The sequence below is a fragment of the Meriones unguiculatus genome, chromosome 12, assembly GCF_030254825.1.
Source record: "Meriones unguiculatus strain TT.TT164.6M chromosome 12, Bangor_MerUng_6.1, whole genome shotgun sequence".
Classification (NCBI taxonomy): Eukaryota; Metazoa; Chordata; class Mammalia; order Rodentia; family Muridae; genus Meriones; species Meriones unguiculatus.
Window position 1 is genome coordinate 94,389,107 of NC_083360.1, and position 18,397 is coordinate 94,407,503.

General features: G+C 41.3%; 1 protein-coding gene across 2 annotated transcripts in view; it reads left to right on the forward strand.

Moving 5' to 3' along the window:
• The first annotated feature begins 504 nt into the window (after window positions 1-504).
• The window catches only part of Vrk2 (VRK serine/threonine kinase 2), a 113,408-nt gene continuing 95,515 nt past the window's right edge, over window positions 505-18,397 (forward strand). Inside the window, exons 1-2 of one of the 2 annotated variants that reach the window (XM_060365132.1) lie at window positions 505-721; window positions 2,380-2,514. In XM_060365132.1, the coding sequence (XP_060221115.1) occupies window positions 2,385-2,514 (130 nt within the window). In that variant the 5' untranslated portion in view covers window positions 505-721; window positions 2,380-2,384. The remainder of the gene's footprint in view (window positions 722-2,379; window positions 2,515-18,397) is intronic. The other variant, XM_060365133.1, reaches the window with a different exon arrangement.

Consider the following 18,397-nt stretch of genomic DNA (forward strand, 5'->3'; position numbering starts at 1 on the left):
GTTTGTTTGTTTTCAACACAGAGTTCCTCTGTGTACCCTTGGCTCTCCTGTAGTCAGTTTGTATAGCAGGATGACTTCAAACTCACAGAGATCCACCTGCCTCTGCTTCTCGAATGCTGGATTAAAGGCCTGAGCCACCACAGATTTGTTTTGTTTACTCTAAAACATAAACTCACTGTAGATCGGTAAAGATTTAGAAACACTTAACATATTTCTCTCAGTTCGTACAGCACCTTGAAACCCAGTAACTAGTCTTTTCCATCTTAGAGATGGGAAGGTAGAAATGTATTAACTAAAATTATGTTTTAAACGTTATCCAACTCACGCTAGTGGCAGAACTAGGCCTAGAGTGTCACACCCAGGTGCGGGGCCCAGGGGGCTAGGCGTTGGGTGTGCCTCGCTGCTGGGCAGGGCTGGGTCCACTTGAAGTCGGTTGGTGCTCAGGACTGGTACAGGAAGTCTTCAGTTCTTCCTGTTGAAGCGCTGGCCGTGCTCATTCCACCCCGCGCTCCTCCGCGGACTCCTCAGACAGACCCAGGGAGAGTCAGGTGCTCGGAAAGCCTCCGTCATCCTCGGCACCGCCCCTCCACTGTCCCCGGGGCGGCCCCGGTCGGTCCTCGGCGGCGGGAAGGCGGCCCCGGAGGTCGCCCTGCCCCTGGGAGGCGCCTGGCCCGGCCCGCCCCGCTGCCAGGCCTTGGCGGCGCGGGCACCCGGGCGGCAGGTCAGTGTCCCCTCCGTGCGGGCTGCGAGCCCAGCCTCGGTCCCCCCGGGGCGGACGGACGTCCCCGAGGACAGGGGGCCAGCACACTCGGCGGGGACCGGGCGGCCGCTCCCGCTGAGCAGCAGCGCTCTGCGGCGGCCAGCGTCCCCCCGGTGCCCCCGCGGACCCCACACTTCACTCGCGGCCGCTAAAGCGTCCGCCCTAGTTCGCGGTTTGGATTTCCCGCTCCGCTCCAGGGTGGTGCTGCAGGCCCCAGGGGGGTTTCGGCGGCCCCGGGCTCAGAGAGTGAAGGGGGGGAGAACTTTCGTGAAAACTTTTCTTGAAAGCGTTTGTCCTGTTAACTTGTCACCACCCTGGGTCGCCTGGGAAGCGGGGACTTTTGTAGATCTGTTGAGTGATTGGTGGAAGAGGCTCAGCCCACCGCGAGCAGTGGTCCTAGTGTGTGCAATGAAGCCCAGCGGGCTGAACCGGTCAGGCAGGGGAGTTAGCCGACGAGCCATGCTCTGGTGGCGGCTTCAGGGCCTGCCTGAACTCCTGCTTGGAGCTCCTGCCCCGACTGCCCCTCAGGATGGACTGTTATGGAAAGATCCCAAATTGCTTTCAGCCATGGTGTTCATCACAGCAATGCAAACCAAACTCAAACAAAAGTTTCCAGTTTGCTTGTTTGTTTTTGTTTAGAAATGCTAAGAAATACCACGGTTACTTTCATGTTTAGTTTCAAGCATTTATTCCAATGTTTATTAATTACATGCTCCCTAGGAACGTTCTTGGTCAACCTGAAAAAGTTCACATTAGTAATTTGCTAGTATTATATATAATAATTAATTAATAAAAGTTGTATGGCCTTCCTATGGGTTGTAAAATTCCTCTTATCTGTATAGCTGTGATCTCTAAGGCAAAGCTGTTTTCTCATTGATAGGCGTGGGTAAGAGGGAGAGTCAGAAAGCCAGAAACATTCTGAACTAGCCAGTGGCCTGATCTACCAGATAGCCATGAAAGCCCTTTTGAATTGACTGGTCATTCCCAGGTGGTTTGCCTAGTGGTCATAGTGTCTGACCTTTGAACTTAAGGCTGTACCCTTCCCCAATCACTAACAGCCTCATGTTTAACACAGCATTTTCAACAAATGCAGTATTTACGTGTGAATGAAATAACCGTTTTTTAAGGTATATTCTGTAGTATTGCTAAGTATTAATAGACCCGTAAACAGATTTTTAAAGTATTCCTTTATATGAGACACGGTAGATGTTTTATTTTTCATAGACTTATTTTAATTTTTAATTATGTCATGTCTGTCTGTGTCTGTGTGTGTATGCGTATGAGTACAGGTGCCAGCGCGTCAGGCCGGGAGCTGGAGAGTGCAGTAAGCTGCCCTGTGGATGCTGGAACTGACTCCAGATCCTCTGCAAAAGCATTGCCTGTTCTTAACCACCCGCCGTCTCTTTAGTCCCATAGCCCCAATATGTATGTTATATATATTATATACATGCCAGTACCTCTTAGATTTCAAAGTATCTGAATTTCCAACTTGAATAGGTGGACGGCTTCTCCAGCTGGAATTGACTTTAGGATCCTAATCTTAGTTCAGGGAAAGACATTGGGACAGATGAGTGTCAATGCTAGAGTTTTAACTATTTGTCTCATCCCTCTGCCCACAGACGTGATGGCACCAAGAAACAAGTACAAGCTTCCAGTGCCACTTCCAGAAGGCAAGATTCTGGAAGACATGGAAGGAAACCGGTGGGCCCTGGGCAAGATGATAGGCTCTGGAGGGTTCGGACTGATATACTTAGGTAATGTATGACTAAAGCCCCAAGTGTAATTATGTCTGCAATCATTGTAACTATGGTAACAACGGTATTTTAAGAGCTGGCCGAAATAACAGAATTCATAGATTGTTTTTTTAAAGTAATTTGAAGACAGTTAATGTTTAGTACATTAACTAAGCCTTAGGATCAAGTCATAAGTGACACGACAGGTTCCCTGTTCGTGTTTTCCCCCGTAGCTTGTGGAAGTCATTTCACAGCCTAACTGCACAATCTGCCAGACAGAATATGAATTTTCTTTTCGAGGACTTGTTTTCCCGTAGCTACTCAGGTTTTTTTTTCATAGCTCAGAAACAACAATGGCGTAAATATGAACATTTTGCGATTATTTTTAGGAAAATATTTACTATATTATGTGTATGACCTGTGTAGGACACGTTATAGGGCACCTGTGGAGCCCAGAGGACAATCTTCTTTCTCTCCTTCCACCTCTGTATGGCTTCTGGGAGGCCAAGTCAGGTGGTCAGACTTTCGGGAGAAAGCTCCTTCCCCTGCTAAGCTGTACCTCCAGCCCCTACTTTTTGACTTTTAATCATCAGTATCTAGGCAACACAAGGCCTAATTGTTTCTTGACTATGTTCCACATACAATTGAGCTTTCTTGACTGTAAGCATTGATTACAAGGAATGAATGAACTTCTCTTTTGTAACTGGAGTTTACTAGTTATGTTGTTCTTGGGAAAACTGACAAAGTAGATGCTCATATTACCTTCTGTGCTCTGTGATGGGTAGGGAACCCTATTTGGGTGTACTTTGACACTGCATTTCAGCATTTAGAAATTACACTAATTTTAAAGAGACCGTTTAGGACTATCTTAATTCTGTGGTAGAATATGCAAGGTGACTAGGTCTGATGAATAAAATATTGGTAATTACAAAAGAATAACCTGGGATTGGTGTGTACTTCATGACAGATCTTGGGTACCATGATTTCAGTGCCTCCTACCCCAAACATTAAGCACATCAGGAGATTCTCTATATATATTCGTTCACCCTATAACTCTTTATCTGTTTCTGTAGTTTCTTTGGGGCTTGCGTATGGTGGCTCATTCCTGTAATATCATCATTTGAAAGGGAGAGACAAGGTCATGTTGGTCTATGTCCTAAGTTCTAGGCCAACCAGTGCTACTTAGAAATACCATGTCTCAAAACAAACAAACAAACAAACAAGCAACCCAAGGAGGGATAAAAATCCACAAAACAAACAGATAAATGGTGGGTGACAAAACACACACACACACACACACACACACACACACACACACACCAAAACAAGCTTCTCCCCCCAATTGCCAGTCTAAAAATATCCTCAAAATCTCAAGACAAGGGAACAAAGACCTTTTTGTTTTGTTCCTCTTTTAGGGGAATTCAGGGTTCCCTGTCAAACAAACATGTTTCTGAATCATGAATGATTAAGATCTTTGATGGTTTACCTGTTGTGTTTGTTTATTTTGAGACAGTCTTCAATTGCCGAGCCTAGCCTTGAACTCCTGACCCCCTGTTTCTTCCAGTCTGGTTCTGGGACTGCAGGCGAAAGCTGCCCTACCTGGCTAAGGTTTTCAGTGAATGAAAGTAATTTAGTGACTAAACAACCGTCTACCCATCACTTGTGTCTAATGTAATTGGAAAAAAGTGAGGTCAGTGCCTTGAATAAAAAGCAGCTTCCTGTTTACAGACTGTCACAGCGGGAGCCTCCTACCTGTGCTCCCTCACCTGTGGGAAGATCAGACAGGGCTAAGTTACTAGAGCCTGTTTCAAACCAAACAGGACACTTTAAGCTTGAGTGCTAGATGAGGCAGCACTCAAGGCATGTGATGTTCTTCAACAGAAACGAGCTGGTAGTCACCTATACAATTTGAAAATGTCAAAGAACCGCAGTGAAAAGAATGAAGGGAAACAGGTGAAGTGCGTTTTACTAGCATGTGCTATTCAATTTTAGTAAATCTAAACAAACTAATTTTAGTGTGTTCATATAGAAATAGTGAAGTGCTTTACATCTGAGTGGAAGCCCTCAAGACCTAGAGAGCATCAAGTAAAGAGCCTCCTGCCTAGAGATGCAGACCCGTGTCTGTTGAGTGCTTGGAGTTCGGTTATCTGTAGAGGGAGTGCCATCTGAGACTCGGGTTAGTGTGTGTGTGTGTGTGTGTGTGTGTGTGTGCTGATCTGTGCTATACTGTCCTGCTATAGGCTGAATAAATTATTGCTAATGTTGCTGTAGCCTTGGATTTACGGCCTACCACACGCTTACTTTTCTAACTTTTGAATTATTTGAATAATTTGAAAGAACTGGAGAAAAGCTTTGACTAAAATCTTACTCCTTTTCACGTCTTAGAATGTAAATGTTTATCTGTGTTGATTTGAACTTAAGTACATATTGAAGACTAAATATCACGTTTACACACTTTTTATAAATCTGTGTGTATACATGCAGACCACTTGTTTGGCTCTGGTCGTGAAGGGGGGCTCTCAGTTGCTGGAGTAATTGACATCCCTTTTCAAGTGCATAAAGTCCTTTTAGTCTAAGTACTTTTAATTTTAGTCTTATTTTTTTATTAATTTTGTTTTACAGTGCACTTGAATATTCATTATGTTGGGTGGCATCCCCTGCCACTGTCTGAATTTTAAAAACATATCACCGGGCAAAGACTTTTAAGAAGCAGTTGCTGTAAGAGGAAAGAAGAGCTTCCTCAGAGTTGCGTGATGGTGCTTTGTTGCTCTGTCAGTGGGGTGCAGTGAGGCACAGAATCAGCTTCACTTTGTTAGTGCAAGTTTGCACTGATTGTTTCCAAATCTACAAATAAGCAGGTACAGGAGAAGCCCTCTGGTCCTGGTGGGTTTTCATAGTTCTCTTCATGTTGTGCATATAGATGACAAAGCACTTAAATTCAATCTTTTTAAAAATAACTGCCCAGTGATTCTTTTCAGGTATTCTTCCCAGAGACACTGCTTTAGCAGCCACTTTCTCAGCATTTGTGGCCTAAGGCTGAGAAGAGAGTGGCTGCTGCCTGGCTCATTGTGCATGTACAACTGTCCTCTAGCTTTGAGATCAATAGCCCAGGCCTGTTGGTAATCAGCAACTTGGAGCAAAGGGGAAGGGGCAGAGAAGTTCCGTGTTATCTCTTGACTTAGAGAGATACTGTGCCTGTAGCATTCATCGCAATAGTCATAAGAGGGAAGAGAAACGTCTGAATATGAGAACAAAGTCTGCGTCTCTCTTTGAATATGAAAGCGGGTGGAAAGGAGGAAAGGAAACTGGTTAGGGTGTGGGAAAGTTGCTGTCATTTTAGAACCAAATGAGCAAAAAAGTTTCTGAAACTCCAGGGAAGGAGAGAACTGAAGGTTTGAATTCCCTTTAATGCTACATATAACATGGAAGCCACTAACCCAAGGGAGATGTGCATAAGAGGAGCAGAAGTTTTGGTGCTGGGAAATCTGAGTTGAATCCTGACTTGCTGCTAAGTCCCTGACAGACCCAGCAGCCTCTGCCTCATAATCCTCTGGAGTTTTTGTTTCTGTTTTATGTAATTGTAAGAATAATTGTGAAGATTAAGTTAGGTTTGTTTAGAGTTTGGAACCTAGTAAGCGGTTAATAAGTAGAATTCATTTAAGATTTCACATTCTAAATACCCGGTGCCACAGTGCATTAGGGAGAGACCTTTATTGGGAGTATTTTCTGTTTTTTCTGCCTTGAATTGTGGTGGATTCAGCTACTAGTGTTGTAAATCTAAGAACACAGAGACTATCCACAGGTGCCTGTATGTTTTATTTGCCACTCTGTATCTGTTCCCTAGGGTGGCACAATGCCTGGTGAACATTTCTATTTAGACTGCTACCTATTTGCTTCAAATACAGAAGGAACTGGGCAGCAGAAATTAATAAAAAGGCAGAAAAGAAAAACTCCAGGATAAATATCCACTACATTCCTTTACCGTTCCAGCTGGTTGTTGGAGGGACTGTGGCCGAGACTGTGGCCCTGGGCCCACACACTGAGCCCGCTGTGTTCTCTGCTGTAACTATAGGCGTCAACCAAATCCAGCCTGTTGCAGTAGTAGATGAGAGACCTGCGCAAGCTAACTCTGAAACAGTGGCGACCCCCAGCCATCGGGTTATTTTTTTTGCTACTTCATAACTGCAATTTTGTCACTGTTATGAATACTAATGTACATACCTGTTCTCTGATGGTCTTAGGTGACCCCTGGGAAAGATTTGACCTCCCAAAGGGGTTATGGCCCACAGATTGAAAACTACCCCCTTTAAAAGAATGGGCACATGCCTTCTTGACAATAAATTGCCATCATTGTCTTTTACAAAGAGTAACACGTTGTAACTAAAATTGGCCATGGTGATTTAATCTTTAAGATCGTTATTCATGGATAAGTGGTTAGACTTAGTTGAGTACATTTTGGAGATTTCTGTTATTGCTGTTATGTTATTCTGACTTTGCTTTTCATAAACAGAAGAAAGTTTTGGGGTGTGATTTTTGGAAGTCATCAAATTTAACGTATTTACTGATCAGGAAATATTTCTACTTATAAAGGAATAGAAGAACACGTTGTAGTTTTGTTTGGTTTATTATTTAGTTGGTTATAATTGATTAACTTTTAAAGTATTCAGAATAACATTCAGAAAAGTCCCGTCATAACACTAGTAGCAATACTAAATGTTATTTTTACAATATTTTTTTAGAGAAGGCAGATAGTCTTGTGAAAATGATGATAATACAAAAGAAGGATGTTTTGTTTTAGAGATTATCATAGCTCTGTATATTATGTATACAATAAACTAGTTCCCAGTGAAGGCATAGGTAAGAGATGTAAATTCAAAAGAGGAATTTACCTGTCTTTATTTGGCTATTAGATGTGTTAGACCTATAGATACATAAAAATTTCTAGCAGATATATTTTAATTCTTCATGTGCTTTCACATACACATGGGATGTTTGCTTTAAGTTTATACCAGATAGTGCTGAAATCCTTGTAAGTAAGAAAGTTTGTGTTCTGTTTATACAGCGGAGGGATTCTTGCAAGGCTTAGCCTTCGTTTGTATTTTCAGTTTTTTAAAGAAAAGTCTAACCTTAAAAAAAGATCCATTTCCTATTCCACCTCTTCATTTTCAGCAGTTTTATCGGAGCCTTCCCTCTCGGGGCAGTTCCTAAGCTACCTGATTCTGCCCCACATTTACCCATTTTGTCCCTTCTGCTACACTGTTGCTGTACTGCTCTTTGCGGTGGTCAAGCTTTCTTTTCTTTCTTTTCTTTTCTTTCTTTCTTTTTTTTTTTTTTGGTTCTTTCTTTGTTTTTTAATTTGAAACTCACTGCTGTGGGGAAGTATCTTCTTTATGAAATGAGCTCACCTCCATTGCCACACAATAAAAGAATTCTCAGTGTTGGAGAGCTTCTGGCTTCCTTATGAAATATGGATGGGCTTTTGCTTCTGAAGTGTGTTAGGTTCTGCTTCTGAGGAGGAGGGAGGAGAGGAATAAATAGCATAAGGTACATTCCTTCGTTTGAGACCCAGGGGTATCCATGTATATGAAACAAATTAGAAGAGACTCTAAGAAACTTAAAACTAGGAGTGAGACTTCACTGGAAGCTAGCTCCTCAGATCATGACAGTTTCCACATTTAATGATGCAAAGGTGTGTGTGAAGTTTACACTGCTTCCACGCTTGGTTTTGTAATTATGCGTCAGAGTGTTCGCTTCTTACATCTCTCTCAAAAGCACTATGTTTTTCCTGAACACTGTACAGTTACTCTGTGTCAAAGACTATTTTAGGAGAAGAGATGGAACACTCTGAATTGTTTCAAGGCAGTGTTTAGAGACATGCACTGTTTCTTTACAAATGGCAGCCAGGTAGGCTGAGCTTTTCCTTGGCATCTCCAGTCCAGGGAAATGATTGTGTAGAAAGCTATCCACTGAAGGCCAGAAACATCTACAGATGCAGCATGATCCCAGGCAATGAAGCATGTGGCCCTTCATTGGCATCAGATGATAACAGGAGGGTCTCCTGGCAGCAGAACTGACTTTTGCTGCGTTCTGTGTGCTGCCCCTCCAAACCCATCTTTGATTGGCACCTATGCCCTATTGAAACTGGCATCACACCTTCTGATTGGGCACTGGGCCAGCCTAGCAGATGGGTATGGGCAAAGGCATGCCAGAAACCCAGTATGTGAATCAAGTTTAAGTATCAGGGGCCCAAACTCCCATCCAGGGATATAAAAACTGCAGTCTGTTGAGAGCTTTTTGTGCTTAAGGTTAAAGGACATGCCATTTCTACTCCAGCTTAGAGGTTGATTAATTTTGAAAGTCAAACAGGAACTCCTGTGGTGGTGTCAGGCAAAATTCTGTCTTTGGTGAATGAGAATTACTACTTCATGGAGGGAAGAGAAAGTATTGTAATGAAGTTTCCGGGGAGAGTGACTCCCCCGCAAGTCCTTCCAGCACTTAAGCAGCATGGGATCAGTAAAGATGAATATTTCTGTTCTCCAGCAGAGCCAGGTGCAATCAAAGCCAGATCTGCAGCCCGCTGCAGTGAAGAACCCTAAATTTAGAAAGGGCAGGCGAAGTTTAGAAGAACTCCATGGTGGTGGCTCTTCTCACTGATGGAGCTTCACAGAAGTGCACAGAGGAGGAGATAAAGGGAAAACTCCAAATCGAAAACCTTCAGAGGCTCCAGCCTGAAACAGAAAGATTTCTAACAACCCAAAAGAAGAGTTGCGTCCTCTCCCCTCAGTGCAGAAGTCTTTCTGAAATTTTTATCAATAAAAACTTAGGTTACAGAAATGTTAGGACCAACTTAATACATAACTGGCTAAACTTCCTATTCTTACTTTCATTTCCTTGCATGTCTATCATGTATATAAACTTTGCTTCTTGAATAATGGATTTTGCATAAAATTGAGTTCTAAACATCATATTCCTTATGATTGTCTCACACCCACCACAGAACTGCCCCCACACCACAAACAGAGGGCACCATCCCTGTCATCATTGTAATTGTATCTCCTAAGTACTCTTAGATTTATAGGCATGCCTATAAGGCCAGCTGTGGCCACGAGCAGCTTTGCTAATCACATTATAACCCTTGCTTTTGCTTTTCCACTGTGTAAACTTTATCTATGGAACAGATTCCACGAGACCGTTGTGAATACTTCAACGTATTCAAAACATATAACTGCCACAAATTAAACTACTAAAACTAAAGCTGGTGCATTGTAACTGCCAAGGAAAACTGGCACGTCCCTCTGTCAGACTGCAGGAGAGCGTGCCATACAGTCCTCGGAAAACACAATTCATCCAGAAGCACTCTTGTCACTTGCTCTGATATTAAACCAGAGAAAGTGACATTAATTAAAGAAATGACACGAGCCAACAAAGGCAATGAAATTCTATGTTTCGGCTTTGTGCAGACCTTAATACAACCTGTTCTGCCCAGTTACTATGGCCGAATGTGAAGAGAGCGAGGGTAGTGGCTTTTACCCCTCCTTCCCATTCAGAAACATTCTCGAGGAACTAAAATTTCCTGTGCAGCGTTGGGCTGGTTTGTTAGTACAACCCAGTCATTGCTGGGCTTCCTAGAACCCTGCTGTGTCCTGCACTACACCCACTGCAGTTGGTAGTGCATGAGGCAAACAGTGAGAGGCAGAGAGGAGTTGGCCCAGAGGCCAGCCAGTAGAAAGCCTCGCCTTGCTCTAGGAATCCAGGAGGCCTGTTGCTGGGACCAGCTGACGGGAAGCCCATGTGAAGATACAAGCAGGAGAGAACCATGATTTCCCCTTTGTTTCCATAGCATGCTTCCTCGCAGCCAGTATTTTACTGGTCATTATCACATACCAACCTTTCAGACCCTTGCAGCCTTTCTCACCCTGCACCATGTGCAGTCCTGATAAACAGTCCTCAGGGTGCAGAAACATGGCCTCACACGTCACAATTACTAAAAGATGATTTTTTATAGAGAAAAAAAAAGAAAAAAATTTTTTTAGAAAAAAGAGCACTAAATTTTGTGGGGTTTTTGACTTTTTCAAAGGACAATGTCTGTTCTACATATAAGACTTCAAAATCTCATGCTTAGAGACATTACTGTGTATATTTTGGGGACCCTCGAGGTAGGGGTGCATGTGTTTATTTTCTCAGGTGTTCTTTAAAGAATTAGATACCGAGTACTTTATCCATAGATGTTAGGACTTACTGGGAAATGTCGGCTCTGTTAATGCATAATATGGAGGGATTTAAAAAAAAATGGCTGCTGTATTAGATCAAGCCACTTCTGTATTTAGAATAAAACAGTTCTACTGGGTAATATTTAATTGAAGTAGATTTGATGACCAGTGCAAACTATTTTAGGTAAAAGTGTGGTGTTTCCTGTTGGGTCAACTCTTTGCTCAGCATAGAATGTGTAAGAATTCAACTTTTCAAAGAATGTAAGCCAAAGTAACTTAAACAGAAAATAAACTATTCTTTGCCCGTCTTTTTTTGTCTGGTGCAGGCAATCAAACATGGGGCCAGTCATGTGCTGCACAGGCCCTCTACCAATTCTGTAACTCTGCAATTCTTTTAACCCATGTCCGTGAACAGTGTGACTGAGGCATTTATGCAGTTACAGACAGTTACAGTTTCCAAGCATAGGTATTTTATAGTTGAGATTTCAAGTTTTCTAACTGTATAATTAGGCATGAGGCTTAATGCACATTTTCCAGATTAGGCTGACAGTGGCTTCAAAGAGACGGTAGTGCTTTAGGGGAGCAAGAAAAGGAGGCCAAAGTTGACACAGACAGAGGCAAAACAGTGGAGGAAAACCAACCCGAGTTGTGAAGTCAGGCATTGGAACTTTGTCAGTGTTCAGGAGACCGCCTTTAATTTGCAATCCAAGTGAAAGAGAGTTATTGAGCCCAGCATGCCTGCTACCACTTGTTTGACTAGCTCAGAATAGAACACTGAGAGGCAAGGGCTCAAAGTTAAATGAACATTTATACATTTTAAAATCAAATGAAAGATTCAGAGTGTATTCATGAATTAATTTTTTTCCGGAATCCTAAATTTAATCAGCTGGAATTACTTTTAAAGTGTCATTCTATTTAACTTTGGGGAATGATGAATTTGCCTTTTAGTAGGGATGCTGTATTTTATCATGAAGATGAAACAAACTGTCTTTTGTTAATTATTCCCCAGAGACACTGGCCATTTTTCTCTTCTATGCTTAGTGTGGAGTAAAGGCAGCATCTGCAAATTTATTTCAAACAAGACCAATCCGGAGCTTCCACGCAAGTGCAAGGAAAGAATGAGGCTTCCTTTTCAGGTGCCCTGGGAGCCCCGCAAGGAGCCCTTTTAGAGGGAATGCTACAGCCTTACTGAGGGGACCTTGACCACAGAGCAGAACATGGAAAAGAATGAAAGAGAAAGTGTGTCCTGTGTGACTGATAACCACCAAGGTTAGCATTTGCAGTGTTAGGAAATCATCAGTTGCCAGGATCTTTTCTTAGTGAGTACAAGTGCTAGGGTGCGTGGTTTATGTGTACTGTTTAATTTCTTCTTCTCGGAACTTGGTGAGGATGATCTTGATGTCTAGGTAGGTAGTGATAGGCCTCCAGGCCACATTTTAAAAGACTTTCTTCATATACTCTTGAGCTCGGGTTTCTTTGCTTTATGGGTTGGTGTCCCTTGTGAAAGAACACTTTGAGTTTATAGCTAGCCAGAGAAAATATGGCAAGTGATGTGCTTGTGACAAGCTAATTTCTAACAGTACAGCTAAATACAAGATTGATAGTATTGGCAACTAACCCGAAATCTGTTAGTGCTGATGCAAACGGTGGTGCCATTTTCATTCACATTGACAACCCAAGGCACGGAGCACGGCTGATAGGTTTGTATTATTGGGATCACCAAGTCTTCGGGAGAACAGCTCATATTTACAGCCAACCCAGTGCCGAGCGTTAAAAAAATACACTTAAAATGTGCTACAGCTTAGGTCATACATGCAATATTTTAATGAAAAAAATAGTAAGAGTAGTCAACCAGTTGTCCTAAAATCGGATGAGAAATATTTGATGGGTTTTCAGACTTTTCAAAACTGAATAAATTTATCTGATTTATAGGGATGCTTTATATTTATTTTAAGTCTCAATGAACAGCAGGACAAGGACAATGAAAGGAGGTCTCTAATTATGATACATTATGATATAAATATAAGAAACATACTGAAAGAGAGATAACTTTCGAGATACTGAATTATTCTTAACTGCCTTTTTTTGTTAGAGGATAATTTAAAGATGTACAGTGTAGAAAATTAGGTCTTTTAAAAAAATAATTGGTTAAATAGAATCTTCCTGAGGAATTTGCTTCTTACTAAGAAATTTGTTTCAGATAAAAATATTTTCTTTACAATAGCAGTCTAGACTTTGAAAAAGAGATTAGTTCTTTTAAGGTACACAATGGCTGATTATACACAGATGCTCCCATGAAAAAATTAAGACAGTTCATGCAGAGGTGACTTTAGGTATTTGATAGAGGTACTTATTGTGTGTTACAATGATACTTTTTATACAAACAAAACAGAAGCTGTTACACTAAATTAAAATAAACATTTTTAGCAAGCCTGATGGCATAATCCTGTGATATCAGTACTTGGAAGGCTGTGTGATAGGAAGATCACAGGTTCAAGGCGAGCCTCAGCAACAGCTGCATAGTGAGTTGTGCTCTTCCTCTATCCCCCCTTCCCCAAAATGGGTTTTCAGTTCTTTTATTTTTTTTGTAGAATGTGAAGGGAAGGTATTATTATATTTGATACTGTTTGTATCAAGAGTTCATATATTATTATAGATTCCCCCATGTCAAATGTGAGAATGTAACTGAGAATGGTTATGAATATTGGAAACCTCTACAAATATTGGGAGGTAGATAGGCTGAAAAATCCTCACACGGGAAACTTCGGGAAGGAAACAAATCAAAGATCCATAGCTAATGCAAAGATGTTTAAGATTGAAGAGGAAAAAAACAAATGTTACGAACCCCTTAATCAGAAGAACTTCCACTCTAGCGGGCAGCTTTGAACCAGTCTCAGCATTCAAAAATTAATCATTTAATTTAATATAAATTGTAGATAACAAGAAATCTCTCAAAAATAAGAGATTGTTATTGGAGAAAACATTTATGTTTCTTTTACCATGGAAAGAAGAGGATGTTAAAACCTGTAGGGGCTTTAGCAAAGTAACAGCTATAGCAAACAGAGCAAACCTAACTCAAAGGGGAATGATGTAAGTTAACCATCAAGAATTATTATCGATGTACCTAGCTGATTTTAGATGATGAGTGTCAAATGAAATTACAGAGGCCTGTGAAGCTTAGAGCTTCCCTTGTGGAAATCTGATGTGGCTGCGCTAGAGAAGGGCTTAGAAACATGGGGTGGGCTGGCGCTCACTAGCAGGTTCTTAACCTCAGGTACAGATTCATGTAGGCAACAAAAATCAGTTCAGGCCCAGAAAGTAAAAGGACTGTGATAGTTAAGAGAAGTAGGACTAGAGTTCTATTATGTGGTGTGGCCACAGTTTATTTCTCTTCGGAGACAGAAATGAACACCTGAGAGTACAGAGAACCTGACGTCATTTTGTAGCGGATTGTCCTTAAGATAAAATAGAAGCACATGACTGAGATATCAAAAAGATAAAGGAGTAAAATATGTGAGCTGAGGGTGGCGGCTCACGCCTGTGTCACTCTGGAGCGGAGGGTGGCGGCTCAGGCCTGTGTCACTCTGGAGGCTGAGCTGGGAGTAATGCCGATAGCAGGAGGCTGGCTGCCCTGGGCTGCTGAGAGAGAGTTTGTCTCCAAAACAAAAGAGGGACGGAGGGTGGGACTGGGAGGAGAGGGCCACAGCCAGGATACAAATTGGATAAATTGTAATAAATGATAATAATAATAAAAATGTATGTATGCGCGGTGGCACACACTTGTAGTTCCAGTACTGGGGGAGTCAGAGGCAGGCGAACTCTGTGAGTTTGAGGTCAGCCTGGTCTACAAAATGAGTCGAGGATAAGTCAAAGCTACCCAGAGAATCTCTGTCTTAAAACAAACAAACAAAAAAATGTATGTATGTATGTATGTGTGTATGTATGTATGTATGTATAGGGTTGGATAGAAACTGAGCAGGTTATATATATAATCTGCAGTTAGAGACAAGGAGGCCATGAATTTGAGATTTTTCTTGTGCGTAGAAGTAAAGAATAAAACAATAAACAGTTTGTTTTATAATTTTACATTCCATTAAAGTTGCTAGAAATGCATTAGTCAGAGTTGTCTAAAGAAACAGGACTGATATGATGAATATATATACATATATATGTATATATGAATTATTTATTAGAGTGGCTTACAGGCTGGTCCTGCTATCTCAACAGTGGCTGTCAGCCAAGAAGAGTCCAAGAATTCAGCAGTTGCTCGGTCCACAAGGCTGGATGTCCCAGCTGGTCTTCAGTATATGCTGGAATCCCAAACAAATAGGCTCTAATGCCAGGGAAGGAATGGACTTGCTAGCAAGGAGAGGGCAAGCAGGCAAAGAACAAAAGCTTTTCTTCCGTGTTCTTTATATAGGCTGCCACCAGAAGGTGTGGCCCAGATTCAAGGTGCATCTTTCCACCTCTACTGATTTAATTAAAGACTCTCACAGGTGTACCCAGCTGGTTGGGTGTTAGTTAATAACATATGTAGTCATGTTGACAACCAAGAACAGCCACCGCAAGGAGCTACTAAATACACTGGAGAAGCTTAATGGAGGCAAGTGAAAAGGTAAAACTGGCAGAATTTTAAGTGACTAAAATGGTGTCAGTTCATTTTTTTTCCTAAAAAAAGAAAAGAAAATGTAGCTGATATGAAGAAGAAACTGTATCTATCCCAAGAAATACTATAAATAAACTGACAAAAAGTCTTCACACTGGTCACTATTGGACCCAGGTCTATAGGTAAGAGGGGGGAGGGGACTCCTGTGAGCCCTGTCCCTCCCATTCACCAGCCAAGCTTCATTCATTTTGTGTATCAGTCTTCCAAGAAGAATTCTATTACTAACAGATTATCATTGTAAATAATTACACCAAAATATTCCTAAGCTATGCAGCTGATTATAATTTATAGGAAAAGCCTTAATTTGAAAACTTTAATGGTGTTATAAATTATAGAATAGATGTTTTGCCTGTATGAAAACTTATTTAAAAATTTGATATGTAGGATTTTTTTTATGTGTAGTTTTTTTTTTTAACACACAAAAATCTAGGTGCTTGTATGTCAAAGTCTTAGATCCATTGCCATGATTATCCTGCTTGCTCTGACTGTCATGTTTTCTCTTTCATGCTCTCTTTCTTCATTTCCTCCACATTCAGATTGTTCCTGTTTGAAGTCCACATTTATTTCAAGGTCCGTTGTTTTTCTTTATACATTTTTTTTAACCAGCTTTTATGTTATGTATTTATTTTCTACAATATTTTGGCATTTTTTTCTAATTATTTTCTATTTTGTGTGTATTTCCATCTTTATTTTAAAATTATTATAGAGGAAAATTAGCCTTGTGTTGTATACTTTTTTAATTTTTTTTAACACAATAGGACACAGAACACAGCACCCTTCTAAGCCTGTCACAGCACCTAAGCTCATCATCACATTCTCCCTGCATTGCACTTGAGTATCTGCATATTTCAGGTGAATGGAATCACGAAGCACAGTTGTTCTCTGACACTGGAAGGCATCTGTTTAATGTGATTCTGTCACGTCCATTCTTCGGAAGATGCCTTGCATGTTCATGATCAGTGTTTCTGTAATTACAGAAAAATGTCTTGCTGGATTGTTTGTCACAGGAGAAATCTACAGATGAGTTTGCTGAGAACTGACATGTGACCATGCAGAGCCTTCAAAGCCAGCATGCTTCTCCTTTCATCATGTTGGTACAGGCCTGCTTCAGTTACCTCAGAGGTTTACCGCCTCCTCCCGCCAACCTAGGCCTAGTTCTGGAAGCTTCTAGCCTCTGTCCAATCTAACCTAGGCCTAGAACGTTTTCACCCTCCAAGAGTTACTGTTGAATAACCTCACCTTTTCTTGTTCTCACTGAGCACTGGGCTGACTGGTTCAACTCAGCTGTTCTGGCTCAAACTCCTTCCAACTAATTGATTCAACCACACTTTTCTCTTTGTCTCTAAATTGCTCTGCTTGGCCTCAAACTAACCGAGCAGTCTTCTGGCTCCTCCTGATTCTCTGGCTCATTCTGTCTTTATCTGGGTTCTCTCTGCAACCTGCCTCACTATTACTGTCTTGTATATACGCCTCTTCCCTTTGCCTTTCTTCTTTCCTTTTCCTTCCCTTCTTCCCTCTCCACATTGCCTTTAAATAGTTTCCCTTTCCTCTCCTTGTGAGAGTTGGGTGTATCTTATTTTGTCAAATTTCTGATTTGTCCCTTTTTCTGCTACTCAATTAGACATCACTTTCAAACATGGGTGCTTCCTTCTACAAAATTTACCTTCATTGTTTAGGATTAATGGTGTGTACCATCATGCCTAGACCTAAGCTTTTCTTTACCTGAAACTTGTTCTTACCAGGCTGAACTTGAACTCAGATCTACTTGCCTCTGTCTTCTGGATTAAAGGTGTGTTTGTATTCCAGACCTAGAAGGTCTTTGTATGTGATCTCTTGCCAGAACAACCATGTTCTGAATTAAAATTCCTCTACAGCTTCTCTCTTTCTGTTTATGCTAAAAATTGCACATAGTTTAACTTTTACAGTAGAAACAATTATCAATTTCACAAACTTAACAGTCCAAAGGTCCTTATGAAGATCCACTCAGCCACTGATGAGATGATCCTCCATAATTGCAGCCTGATCATCTATCCTTCAGCAACAGTCCATTTCAGCATCAAGGTTTTCCAGTCTGCCAGTCTGATAAACTATCTGTCTCTCTTCAGCTGGTTTGCTAAGCCATGCAGGGGGACCTGCTTTCTTTATTTCTTCCCTGAGTTGTGCCTTTCATTTGGAAGCTTCTCTCTCTTTCTCTTCTCTTTTTTTTCTCTGTTTCTTTTTTTTTCTTCTTTTTCTTTTTTCTTTCTTTCTTTCTTTTTTTTTTTTTTTGAGACGGAGTTTCTTCATATAGGCTTGGCTATCCTGGACTTTTGTTTTTGTAGACAAGGCTGGCCTTGAACTCACAGAGATCCACCTTCCTCTTGCTTTCTTGAGTACTGACATCAAAGGCATGTGCCGCAACACCCTACTTACAATCCAGTGTCTTCTACTAATCTTATTTCCCCTTTCTGTGTTTCAAGGTACACTTCAATTTTCACACATAAACTAGACATTTCGGCACTCTCATTCTGTGTCAGTGCTCTGGGCTCCACTCCAGCATGCCAGGCTTCTTGCCTATTATCAGTGGGTTGTCTATCTTGAGCCTCAATATCATTAAGTACCATACGTTCACAATTAAGCATTTTCTGTTTTCTTAGTTTCTCTGTGTCTTGTCTCTCAAGCCTTTGTATTATCATTGCTATTTTTTTTTCTGATATAGCTAATTTTTTGATCGTTTTTGAGAGGAAAAATCTAAAGATTGCAATTGACAGTAGAGAGGGATTTACTCCATTGGTCATAATTGCAATGAGTACTGCAATGACTTTTTAAAGTAATGTTTCTATCCCCTCAACTCCTAACCTTGTTCTCAAGGGATCTGAAATGGAGTTTCCCATTTTTAATATGGGAAAAAGTCAGTGTATATATAATTATAATTTTGGGGGGGGTTGACTTACTGTGACTCACGGTCTCGGAGGCTCCTGAGTCGTTTCTTGCTCTAGTCTTGAGGCTCCCAGTGCTCCAAGGTCTCCTGAGTCTGTCTGGGCATCCA